A 13,185-nucleotide genomic window follows, 5' to 3' on the forward strand; every position below is an offset into this window, starting at 1 on the left:
GCTGGTAGGTAATTTGGGCATCTTCAGAATTTTGTCGCGACGTGCATTGTGGGAAGCGGAGGTTCACGCCCTCGCCTGGCAGTGGCAGCGCAACCATATGATATATGGTTGCAACAAACACAATGCTGAAACAGCTGAACGGAAGCAGAGCTCCACCTGGCAGCAGCAGCTGTAACAAACACAATGTGGAAACGGCTGGAGCTTTGCTTCCCTCCAGCCATTTCCGCGTTTCAGCCGTTTCCGCCTTGTGTTTGTTTCATCCATATGGTATCATATGGTTGCGCTGCTGCTGCGCTTTCCACATTTTTTTTTTTTTTTTTTTTGCTATAACACACTGTTTCAAATATGTATTACATATAATAATGATAATTAATGGACAGATATTGAAAGTTAAACTCTTCCTGAAAAAAAGGTGCAAATGAATTTTATTGCAAAAACAACATAAATTAACCTGTTATAAGTCCTTATATGGTTCTATTGAGTCAAATGCGACCACTACCCTTACAGCACTCATGTCCTGGCACGTTTTGATGCTCATTGTAAACTAACGCTGTCAAGATACAGTGTGCGTTGGCGGTAGTCCGACAGATGGTGAGACAATGCCATGGTTACCGTTTGGTTAGGTGTAGGCACGAAGACAATGTGGTTCGGCTCTGAACCAAATGTTCAGGGGAAAGGCTACAATAAGGAAGAACACAAAGAAAACACACACACTTCCTTTTGTTCCAATAATCTCCCAGAAACACACATTGTTTTTGTTCAATTTAATCTTACAACAATGAGCTCATTTAAATCCGATCTATCTTTCAAAGACAAAGACTGTTCTCTGAAGTGAATGTAATCGTCTGTATTCATTTCCAGTGCGTTTCAGAAGTAAAACTGCTGCATCTGTTTCAGGCAGTGCTGGCCGCCATCATCTACGTCAACCTCCACGGTATGATAAAGCAGTTCATGGACATCCCAGCTCTGTGGAGGACCAACACTATAGACATGGTGAGTGCACTCACTAGTCATGTCCCGATCTGGATTTTTTTTGCTTCCGATCCGATTTTTTTTTAGGGCTAGTTTTGCCGATGCCGATCCGATATCAACTTTACAATAAAATTTAGATTTAAATTTGGAGTCAATATTTCTAGGTGGTTATTCTATTATTTTACTGTAGATCCCAGTTGGTCTGGATATGGAACCTGAACTAAAACAACTGTGACAACTTTGACTCTTAATAACTTTAGGATCATTTTTGCACTTTTCAAATTCAGACTGTGGGACAAATTAGAACCTTTGGTGGGTCGGTTTTGGACTGTGGGCCGTATGTTGTTTTTTTTTTTTTTTTTTTTTTTTGTTCAAAGTGTTTTTATTACATATCGAGTCACAGAAAAGCATAATACTGTCATTGTTTTTTTGTTTTTTATCCCCAAACCCGTGAACATTCCCACATTGTTGCACCATTAAAAAAAAAAAAAAAAGAAAAGATAATTGACAATAATAATAATAATAATAAATAAATAAATAAGGGACAGATATTAGTCGCAGACTCGTATTAATAAGACCACTCTGGAATATGTGAGGGATCGACCTCTTTTATGGGATTCAGAACAGGTTACCAGGTACTGAAAAACTAATTGGCACATCCTCTTATAGAATATCGGATTTCTTCCAATGTTAAATGATGCAAAAGATCCAGAAACCAAGATTTAAATGTTGGAGGTTGTTGATCTTTTTGCTAAGTGGATGTAGACAAATAAAGAGCTAATTGGGCCTATGTTTACCACTACTGTAGCCGCTCAATGGACAGGTCCGTCCAGGGATTAAATGGGGGTGTGTTCTGTATACGTTAGTGATCAGTGGATCAGTGGGTTACTGTGGGTTGGGTTGGGGCGGGTCCAAAGAATGTCAGTTTATTTGCAGTGCGGGTTGGGTTGGGTCAGATAATTCCACAAAAGCCCCGTGGGTGGGTTGAAAACAACCCGACTAGCGCATCACGTTGAAGTGAAACTAATAGACGCTTTACTAATTCATTCTAAGCCTCCTGCTGTTGTCCTTTCCCCTACCTTTGGAAACTTTAATTTGAGGGGGCAGGATGTTTGTTTACCCCCCCGCCGCGGAACCAGGTCAGGATCAGCCTGATCTTGTGACTAAATCCGATCCGATCTTCTAAAAAATGCCAGATCGGCAGCCGATACTGATGTGTAGATCGGACCGGGACGTCCCTAGTATTCACCAGAGAGGAAGGGGTTAACATCGCAGACAGGACGACAGAGCAGGGAGGACATACGTTCAGTTTACCTGTGCAGCTGGAACCACGTCCAGTGAAGATGGACGACAGCAGCAGCAAAACACAGTCGGTTTAACCCAGTGGTTCCAACAATTTTTTACTCCTGACCCCATTTTAACATCACAAATTTCTGGCGACCCCCAGACATTCAAAACAGAGCCTTTGTTTTTTTTTGGCTGAAATTAATTTCTTTTTGATCATGTAGTAGTTTGCTCTCCTATGTTTCAAATCCAGGTTAATGTTAGAGGACATTTAGTCTATATAATGTCTATTATTGTGGACAGAGGCAGTAAATCCAGGTGTAGATTACTGCACAAAGGGAGAATTGGATTTTCCTTGGTCAGGATCTGTCCAGTCAGTCCAGCTTGGATTTACAAGACTGACAATTAATACTGAACAAACAAGAACTCAAACTATGAATTATGAAAGAGCTGCAGCATCTGAAACTGACCACAATGAACATTTGACACAGAAACAGAACCACAGTGCTGCAGTTTCACAACCAGTTTGTCATGTCTTTTATGTATTGTGACTGTCTCTCACAACTCAACATATCTTTTTTATTAGTAATTTTTTTTTTTTTTAATCAATTACTAGAAATTTCAGGCGACCCCATTTGAATTCCAGGTGACCCCACGTTGGGTCCCGACCCCAAGGTTGAAAAAACACTGGTTTAACCCTTAAAGACCCAGAGCTACTTCTGTGGTAGTTCCCAAAGGAATTTCTCTATATTTAACTCTTCTTAAATGGTTCATATTTGTCCAAACCCACTGTTCTTAGTCTGTGCTTCATTTCTTTGTGTATTTGGACCCCAATAGTTCAGACAGTTTGAATTTGAACCCTCCAGCTGCTGCTAAACTATCTCTATATTCATTTGGACAAAAATCCAGTGGATTTCTCCAACCTGTTTGAATTCCTTCTTATAATTAGTTGCGTCTCTAACTCGTTCCGTCTCCACATTTGCTCATATCAGGTCCAGACTTCAGACCAACATTTCTCCAGTATTTCTCCATAACTGTTTGTCGTCATCAGCAGTTGTAGTCCAGACTGAAAATATGTCCAAACTTGGAGCACATTACCTCAAATGTTCAGCTGTCGGTTGAACAGGACAGAGCAGCACAGCTGACAACCTGGAGGGGGTGGAGCCTGAAGTGGCTCATGTGCATTTAAAGGGCCAGCGCTCCAAACCACCTTTCTGGTGTCATTCCTCAGAAATAGGGTTGAAGATGGACCTGTGGAGTTGAATGAATGAAGAATTCAGAGCCAAGCAGAGCATTTACAGTTTATGGAGACCACAGGGAAATGTGGAAAAAGGAAGAATAACATTGAAAAAAGACTAATATCACTGCTTTAAATGATTTATCACCATTCATTATGATATTATCCTCTGTTTTTTGCTTTTTTTTAGTAAAATCAGGTATTTTCCTATATTTAATTCACCGATCATGTAAATATTTGTTAAACTCAGAGTAAATTCAAAGGTTATTATATCAAAATGAGGGGAAAAAAGAAAAAAAATGAGGAAAATTAACTTTTTCCACAAAATCTCTCATTACCTGAACATAAACCCAGCGTGCCCATCCATTGTCATTGATCCAACTCCATGGGTTTGACTGGTGAACCAGTGTTGTAGAAGGTGACGGTGTTTCCTCTCCAGTCTTTTTACCTGCTCCTCTGTGTGTGTGTTTGTCCTTGTTCAGGTGGTCTGGTTGGCCACCTTCATCCTCACCATCGTCCTGAACCCTGACCTGGGTCTGGCCGCCTCCATCGCATTCTCCCTTCTCACTGTCATCTTCAGGACACAACTGTAATTTACCCAACACACACACACACACACACACACACACACACAGGGCCACCCACACACACTTTTACAGCCACTGTGAAAGTGTGTGAAGCTGTGAACTCCTCAGTCATTAACTCTAATAGAAAACAGCTCTAACCACATGGTTTACTGCTGTTTGTGTTTATTCCAGACCCACGTACTCCCTGTTGGGGCAGGTTCCCAACACAGACGTTTACAGGCCTCTGGAGGACTATAATCAGGTACAACGCCACGTAAAGAAGAGCACAGATTAGTCATTCAGGGGACAAATGCAACCACTGATGCGATAAAGCTTTATGTCTGTGATGTTGAATGTATTTTCATTTGTCACAGCAGAGATTTTTTCTCAGTTTGGCAGAAACGAACAAGTGAAATTACGTCTATGTGCAGTGGGTGCATCATGGATCCTCAGACATTTAAACAGAGCAGACCCATTATTACATGTACTCAGATTTCCTGTGTTTTTGCTGTTGAGACGAGCCAAAATGTCTGCTGTGAAAAGCCCAATAATGTGTAAAAATGCTGTGTACGAAGGAAAAGAAGTAAATGAGGATAATATATAGAACCTGAACTCACTGAACACCACATTATAAAAATGTACAAACTATCCTTTAAAAAATGTGAGTAACATGAACAAGCAATAATATTCTGTCTCAGTTTATCATTTATAAATGCTCATTATGATGTACAGATTACAGTGGATCTACAAATACACACAACATTTGACAACAGACACAGTTCTTATCTTATCTTACCGTATCTTAACTTAACTGAGTTTAATACAAGTATGAAAGTTACATTATACAAGTGTCATGTAAACAACAAAACCAATGCATTTTATTGATGGAAAATGTAGTTTAATAGTTAATTAAATTCTGGAGTCACCAAAGGAAAACGATGCGTTTGTCAAAGTAAACAGATGACTTCACATCATCAGTGTTTTTCTTAAAAGTCTGTGCATCATCATTATCATCATCATCAGTCATACACAGCGACATCTTCTGTTTTTAAAGTGTCTGTAAAATCTAAGAACTTAAGATCTTTGAGTAATAATGTTCATTCATGTGCTTTGAACCTGTTAAATAAACTTCCACATACATGAGTGAATCTGTCCACTCACATATTTAATCTAAAGGAATGTTCAATCACTCAAACCTTGTCCTGAACCACCTGGGTGACGCTTTGTTTTTAGGTCCAACAGGTTCCAGGGGTGGTGATCTTCCGTTCTTCGGCCACGCTGTACTTCGCTAACGCTGAGATGTACCAGGAGGCTCTGGCCCGGAAGGTGAGGACACAAAAACACAACAAACAAAACAACAAACAAACCATCCATTAAAAGGCTCCACAGCGAAGGGATGCACCTGTTTACACTGGAGTTGAATACAAGGGTGTGACTTTTATTAGTTTTATCTCCTGGTTGTGTTTGTAGATTCTATTTATTCTATTATTGTGTATCTGTTTAATCTATTTTGTTATATCTTATCTATCTTTTATATATATATATATCTGTATTCCGTACTTTCCGGACTATAAGCCACACCCACTCCATCTCCAGCGTCTCACCATCAGTTCATTGATGCCAAGCTTACGTGCAGCAGATCTAGTTCCTTCTTCGTCAGCCGGATTGATCGTTAGCCCAGAAAACATAAATTAGCCGCATCATTTTAGAGCCGCGGGTTCACAGTGTGTGGAAAAAAGTAGCAGCTTACAGACCAGAAAGTACAGTATATAGATTTTTTAAAAATTGTATCTTTATTTGGAATGAACAGGTAAATTCACCAGGATACCAACATTGGTGAAAAAGAGACAAATGTCATTCCAGTTGTTGTTGAGTCTAGGAGATGCACTTCACCATCCCATAAAACAAACAAGTCCCAAAAATAAAAAGCCTCGAATCGTGGAACAAAGTTCATTTGTCCTTGTGGTGTCCATTCTCCTTTAATATCTTAAATTTAACAGCAGGTGCACTCAGTGGATATCACAATCTGGTTTGGGTGGGAACAAGCATTGCACGTGCCAGTACCGTGGAGGCGGGGCTTAAGGGGGGATGTCTGAAGAAAGGGGTTTGGACTGTTGAATTGTGTACTTTCAAAATGTACCTTGCTCGAACCGTTTTTCTAAGATCTCCTACCCCACCTTTAATCATCCAGTTGATGGATAATACTAATATTAAGGAAGCAACGTCATACGCACATGACGACAGGAGGGGACGGTGGTGGTGAATGCCCCTCCCACTTGTGTTAGTTTTACTAATGCTTCTCATCCCGTGCGAATTGTCCATTTAATATTTCCGACGTCCTGTGGTAAAGTGGCATTAGCCCACATACCCCTGTACAACTGATCCAGTCCCAATAGGGCTCAGAACACATATGGACAGAACACTGGGGTGGACCCACTCCTGTCCCAGCTGTGGACCACCTTCTGTACTTCTGTACACAGCTGCTACTGCACATTATGTAACACATACTGGGACAAACACACACATCTACAGTGGATCATCTGATATTAACCCATAAACACCCAGAGCCACTTCTGTCAGTGCACAGATGACATTTTCTCTATATTTAACTTTTTGTAAGTGATTTAACACGTTTTATTATGATATTATCTTCTGTATTTTGCATTTATCAGTATAAATCATGTATTTTCCTATATTTAATTTATTGATTTACCTGCTGATCCATTAATCCTATCAATCCATGTCAATAATTGGTGTCAAATACAGTTCTTCATCTTTTCATGGTCATCAGATATGACCCATTTGGACGTTCAGAGGCTCCGTAGTTACCGTGGAAACACCGTCATCTTCTACAACACTGATTCACCAGTAAAACCCATGGAGTTGGATCAGTGCCAGTGGATGGACACACTGGGGTTATGTTCAGTTAATGACAGATTGGACTGAAAAAGACACTGTTTATTCAGTTTTCTGTTTCTGATATAATATCCCGTAATTTTAATCTGAGTTTTAGTGAACGTCTACATGATCAGTGAATTAAATACAGGAAAATACATGATTTTATTGAAAAAACAAAATACAGGGGACAGAATCTTTCTTAAATGATTTATCACCATTTATTATAATATTAAATAAATGGGGATAAATCATTTAAGAAAGGTGAAATGTACAGAAAAATTTATTTGGGAACGACCACAAAAGTAACACTGAGTCTTTATGGGTTAAAATGAAATTTCTTCTACACACAACAGGTACAATCTCAACCAAAAAAGTAGGAACACAAATATAAAAGTACAAAAGGTCAGTGTCATGTGGGGAAAAAATAGCATTTTTGAAAAAGTCTGGAGTTTGTATTTGGGTAAAGAGCGAAGCCCCTGTAAGACCCACGGCTGATCCATAATTACATTCATAAATGCCTGCGGTTCACACACTCATGCACACACTCCAACAATCAGTGTTGTCACAGTTTCTGTGCAATTAACTGCTCTCTTACAATCCCCAGTTCTGACACTCTAATAACTGAGCCCACGTTCCACCGGTCCACACATCACTGCTGTGACACACATTGTTCCAAATGTCACCCCAGCCTCCCTCCTTCTGTCCAACTTTTGTTGGCACCCACCCCACCCCCCACCCCCCACCCCCCCTCCTGCTCCTGCTCCTCCTCCTCCTCCTTTGTGGCATCTCTTTGGGGTAAACGGAAGACAAATTAAAGGAAGGTGAAAGACGATGACAAAAGGATGGAAGTGCAGAGGGGAGGCAGATAATGGGACGGCTCATTTATCCACATGTCACAGCCTTAAATTCTCTTTTCTTTCAGATCTTTTAACACAAATAAAGCTTTTATAAATGGGGTTTTGAACGATGGAGGATGCAGGTTGACTTTATGAGGTGAGAAACTGCCCCCAGACGGAGTACGGTGTCAGTTCTGGATGGTTTTTAATGCTCCATCAGTCATCAGCCCCTTTTCTACTTCTGCTCTGGAATATTCCTCCTTTCTTCTTTTCCATCATCTGTGTAAATGAAATGGTGGATGATTTGGTTCCACCTCTGGAGGTAGGAACAGAGCCCTGATAAAGGTGGAACCAGGATTCAGGAACACTATAGAAAAGGAACACCTCTGGTTCCAACTAAGGTGGGACGTTTGGATGACGTGTTGCATGTGGGACCCCCGCGGTGGGGGGACTTAAAAATGAGTGTGGTCCGTGTACAGTAAAAAAAAAAACATATCAACGCCACCGGACAGATGTGGAAGTGGGGACACGCCCACTTCCACCAGACAGATGTGGATTTATTATTTATTGTGTTTTTATTCTTTTTTATCATCTTAGTCATTTCCCTGTTGAATTTATTGCCTGGTTGCGGTTCTCTGAGTACTGACAGGTGAATGTGTGTGTCTGCCATTTGCTGCTAGGAATGTTTGCATTTGTTTGTCCCTAATTGTTTGAATGTTCGATGAGGCAGGGGAACTGTGAACTGAACTGTCCTTTGGGGATTAATAAAGTAGTCTGAATCGGAATCGGACTCTCTCCATGCTAACATTTGTGGAACGGTGAAAGACTCTGCAGAGGTTAGCAACACCACTATGATAGGTGCATTTTCAACGTACAAGTTTTACGTCCCACTATCCGCTGTGTCCCCGCCCCTTTGATTGGTGAACGCAGGTCCATGTCTGTGTAGAGGTCCACCTGTCTCACCTCTGTTCCTCCCTCGTCTTTTCTGTGGAAATCAGGCAATGAAGTTAAAAAGGTGGGATCGCCATCTGTCCTTTGACCTGGATCTGTGTAAAAGTGTCCACAGTTTGAGCCAAAAGGACCACATTTATTACTTGTCCTGTCACTGTGGTTTGGACTTTGTAAGTAGATCTCATACAGCAGATTCATTTTTTTGTATTAATGCTCCACTCTTACTCTGCCTTGATGAGTTAAAATGTCAAGCGAACTGCCGTGTGCTTTTGTGAAACGCTCATTAGCATCATTTTCACTGTGGCTTAAAAGGCTGTAATCATATTCTGATCCACTCTGCAGAAAGCAGACGCACGTGATCTTCATAAAACCACATCAGTGTCTGAGGACCATCATCTGAGTCATTCATATGAGACTTTGCCACAAACTTTAGTCACAGTTGTAGCAGTTGTATTAGTATTAGACCATATCAGCCCGACTTCAGCAGCACTTCACTGGCTCCCGCTCTGGTTCTGAATTGATTTTAAAATTCTTTTATTTGCTTTTAAATGCAGCAGTGGTATCAGTAGGACCTGCTCCAGTCGTACAGATCAGTCAGTGTTATTAATCCCTCAGACACAGAGGAGATGCTGAAGGTGCCGGGCCTGTTTCAGTCACTGATTCCAAACTGTGGAATCAACGACCTTTGCACCTTTGACTCCATCTGTTTTTAAATCCTCTCTTAAAACATCTTTTTTCTCTTTGGAACTTGGTAAGATTGGACTGTTTTGGTTCTTCTTTGTTGTTTTTGTATCATTTTTCTCTATGGAGCGCCCCCTACAGTTTGGACGTACATATTCACTGCGGTCAAACCCACCACTGATCCCGCCCCCTCCAACCGTGTGCATTTGTTTTCAATGAATCCTTGGAGCGCCGTTTACTGAGGTTCATAAACCAGTAAACACTGTTAGGACCAATACCATTGAGAGCATGAATCCACTGAAACACATGTAGAGTGCAGACGTTATCTGAGCCAAACGGACAAGAGCAACGCCAAGTCTGCATCTGTTTAGATCAGGGGTGTCAAACATACGGCCCCAGTCCACCAAGGGGTCCAATACGGCCTGTGGGATGAATCTGTGAAATACTAAAATTACACTGAAGACAGGTTAGTTCAGGTTCCACATTCAGTCCAAATCCATCTGAAGTGGGTCGGACCAGTCAAACACCATCACAATAACCTATAAATAACCACATCTCATTGTGCTTCTCTTGGTTTTAGTGTAAAAAAAAAAGCCAAATTATATGAAAATGTTTACATTTACAAACTGTCTTTTTATAAAAAAAAAAAAAAGGGAATAATCTGAAATGTATTAATAGAAGTGTAATTTTAATGTGTATTTGTAGATCCACTGTGACCTGCACATGATAATGAACATGTAGAAATGATAAACTGAGGCAGAATATTGGTAAAATTCCACTTGTTTTTCTTAAATTTGGATGTTCATGTTATTCTCATTTTTTGAGTGAAAATATAGTCTTTAAATGTAAACATTTTGATCATGCAGTTTTACTTTTTTCACACTAAAAAAGAAAAAAAAGAAAGTTATTATACTCTTCTTTTACTGGTTCTGGTCCACCTGAGATCACATTGGTCTGAAAGTGGAACCTGAACTGAAATGGTTTGACATCACTGATTGTTGATATCTTCAGTGTAAATTTTGCATTTCACTAATTCATCTCATGGGCCAGATTGGACTCTTTGGTGGGCCGGATTTGGCCCACGGGCCACATGTTTGACACCCCTGCCCTAGTGGGAAGGAGGAGAGCCTCCGTTCAACCCCAAACAAGACATTTAACTATCACTGTTTCTAATAAGCTGTTTCATTAAGGTACAGATCTTGCATAATTTCCCTTAACTCATTGTGAGAGATTGGCTTTCATTGTTTTAATGTATAATTTTAATGTTTTTATTCATACTTTTATGTTTTTTATTAGTTTTTACTCACTTCACTTCCCTTGGGCCATTTGTTGTTTTCCAAGTGCTTTATGAATAAAGTTGGGTTGAATCCCCCTACATTTACTGTACAAACCTTTGTGTTTCCTTTCAGTCTGGCATTGACATCACTAAGACCCTGGCAGCCAAGAAGAAACTGGAGGCAAAAAGAAAGCGACATGAGAAGAAAATGGCCAAGAAAGCCAAGAAGGACGCCAAGAAAAACCCAGTGAACACGGTGAGGAAGGCCAGAGGGGTTGGATTAGATGGAGTAAAAGGATGGAAACACAGGAAACAGGAGACTGAGAGTAAAGGACAGGAGAATACGAGTAAATGTATGATAGTAATGACATCACAGCTTCCATAAACCACAGACAAACAGAATTTATGGGAATAACTAGAGTCTTTTTTCCATTGACCCTCAAACTGTGTGAATAGAACTTGTGCATAAAAATTTGTCTAATGGAAAAACGACAATTTCGCCAAAACTCTTGTTTTTCGATGAAGTTTTTGTTCTTGTAAGACGTGGTTTTTCGTAGTTAAACTGGTATATGACACAAAACTGTAATAAAGACCCAAACGTCCACCTTTAACCCTTACAGACCCAAACGTCCACCTTTGACCCTTACAGACCCAAACGTCCACCTTTGACCCTTACAGACCCAAACGTCCACCTTTGACCTTTACAGACCCAAATGTCCACTTTTAACCAAAACCATCTACTGATCTAAACTGTTTAATTCCTGCTGATCCACTAATCCTATCAATCCATGTCAATAATTGGTGTCAAATACAGTTCTTCATCTTTTTATGGTCATCAGATATGACCATATTTGGACGTTCAGAGGCTCTGTAGTTACCGTGGAAACACCGTCATCTTCTACAACATTGATTCACCAGTAAAACCCAGGGAGTTGGATCAGTGCCAGTGGATGGACACACTGGGTTTATGTTCAGTTAATGACAGATTGGACTGAAAAAGACACTGTTTATTCAGTTTTCTCTGTTTTGATGTAATAATCAACTTTAATCTGAGTTTTAATGAACATCTACATGATCAGTGAGTGAAATATAGGAAAATACCAGTTTTTTTGTTGAAAAAAACGGCAAATAAAGAAGATACTATGACAATAAATGGTGATAAATCACTTAAGAAAAGCTACATATGGAGAAAAATCCATTTGGGAGCTGACACAGAAGTAGCTGTGGGTGTTTATGGGTTAAAGCTGATGTTAAATCCTGTGAGTTGTGGATTCCGTCATCATCCTCTTGTAGATGTTCATCGTAAACATGGTGGACCACTGTCAGTTTATAAATGTTCTGTGTGTTGTCCAGCAGGAGGCGCCACAGAGCGACCTGCAGAATAATGTGACCGTCATCGATGTGGAGCTGGAACGTGACCCGTCACTGCCCAGAACCATCATCCTGGACCTCAGCCCTGTCAACTTCCTGGACACTGTGGGGGTCAAGACGCTGCGTAACGTATGAATATACACATGGGGGGGGGCATGTTTTTAGCCACATGAATTTTATCCATGGAGTTTAAAATCGAGCTGCACAATTTGTTTTTACAATATTGTTTTTATCAACAGAAATATTGTAATAGACAAATACATTTACAGGCCCCATAGATTTAACATATAGTTAATAATTACAAAATAAAAACTGTTCTACAGGAAAGAATAAAAGGTTGATCCTTTTAGGACAAACTTTAACCCTTTTAAGACCGTTGTGTTTCCGGCGCCACATCTCTGCATTCACCATCATCATTACTGTCACTCCTGAACTGTTTGTGCACATTAGAGTAGAGGGGGAGGGGTGGGAGTGGGCGGAGCATAGAGCAGCAGAGTGTAGTCAGTGAGAGAGACATGGAAGAGTTTTATTACTTTCATCAGTGTTTTAGTGGTGAATTCTAGTAAATAATTGAATATAATAGTGATAGTACTGTTTTGGAGTGTTCTACTACTGGGTTTTACTGCGTTTTTGTTGAATTTTGCTGTTTTTTTTCCCTGTTTTTATCTGTATTTTTGCAGTTTGTATAGTTCATTGTATTTTAGCTGTATAATTGAAAGTTTATTTCTATAGTCTCTTAAAGTTTCATTATGAACATTTACGTTTTTTTATAATTAATATGATAAAAATTCATATCAGTTTTTTGCTATAATGCACAGTTTTAAGTATTTATTACATACATATAATAATGATCATTAATGGACAGATATTGAAAGTTAAGCTCTCCTGAAAAAAGGTGCAAAAGAATTTTAAAAAAAGACATTTTCTGACAGTTTTATTACAAAAACAAAAATATAAATAACTCTAGGCTTGTTGTAGTGGTAGTCCTTATAGGGTAAAACTGTGTACACAGTTATTCAGACATAAACCTGGTATTATTAAAAAAACAAAACAGAAAAAAAACCGTCTGACCCAGACTCATCCAGCTCTTGTGTTGAATTTTCATATTTTAGT

General features: G+C 39.7%; 1 protein-coding gene across 2 annotated transcripts in view; it reads left to right on the top strand.

Moving 5' to 3' along the window:
- The window catches only part of slc26a6.2 (solute carrier family 26 member 6, tandem duplicate 2), a 50,016-nt gene that overhangs the window by 29,723 nt on the left and 7,108 nt on the right, over positions 1-13,185 (top strand). The window contains exons 11-16 of one of the 2 annotated variants that reach the window (XM_030138000.1): positions 898-993; positions 3,976-4,082; positions 4,252-4,321; positions 5,293-5,385; positions 10,835-10,957; positions 12,055-12,201. In XM_030138000.1, coding sequence (XP_029993860.1) covers positions 898-993; positions 3,976-4,082; positions 4,252-4,321; positions 5,293-5,385; positions 10,835-10,957; positions 12,055-12,201 — 636 coding nt within the window. The remainder of the gene's footprint in view (positions 1-897; positions 994-3,975; positions 4,083-4,251; positions 4,322-5,292; positions 5,386-10,834; positions 10,958-12,054; positions 12,202-13,185) is intronic. The other variant, XM_030138001.1, reaches the window with a different exon arrangement.

Source organism: Sphaeramia orbicularis, chromosome 7 (genome assembly GCF_902148855.1).
Source record: "Sphaeramia orbicularis chromosome 7, fSphaOr1.1, whole genome shotgun sequence".
Classification (NCBI taxonomy): Eukaryota; Metazoa; Chordata; class Actinopteri; order Kurtiformes; family Apogonidae; genus Sphaeramia; species Sphaeramia orbicularis.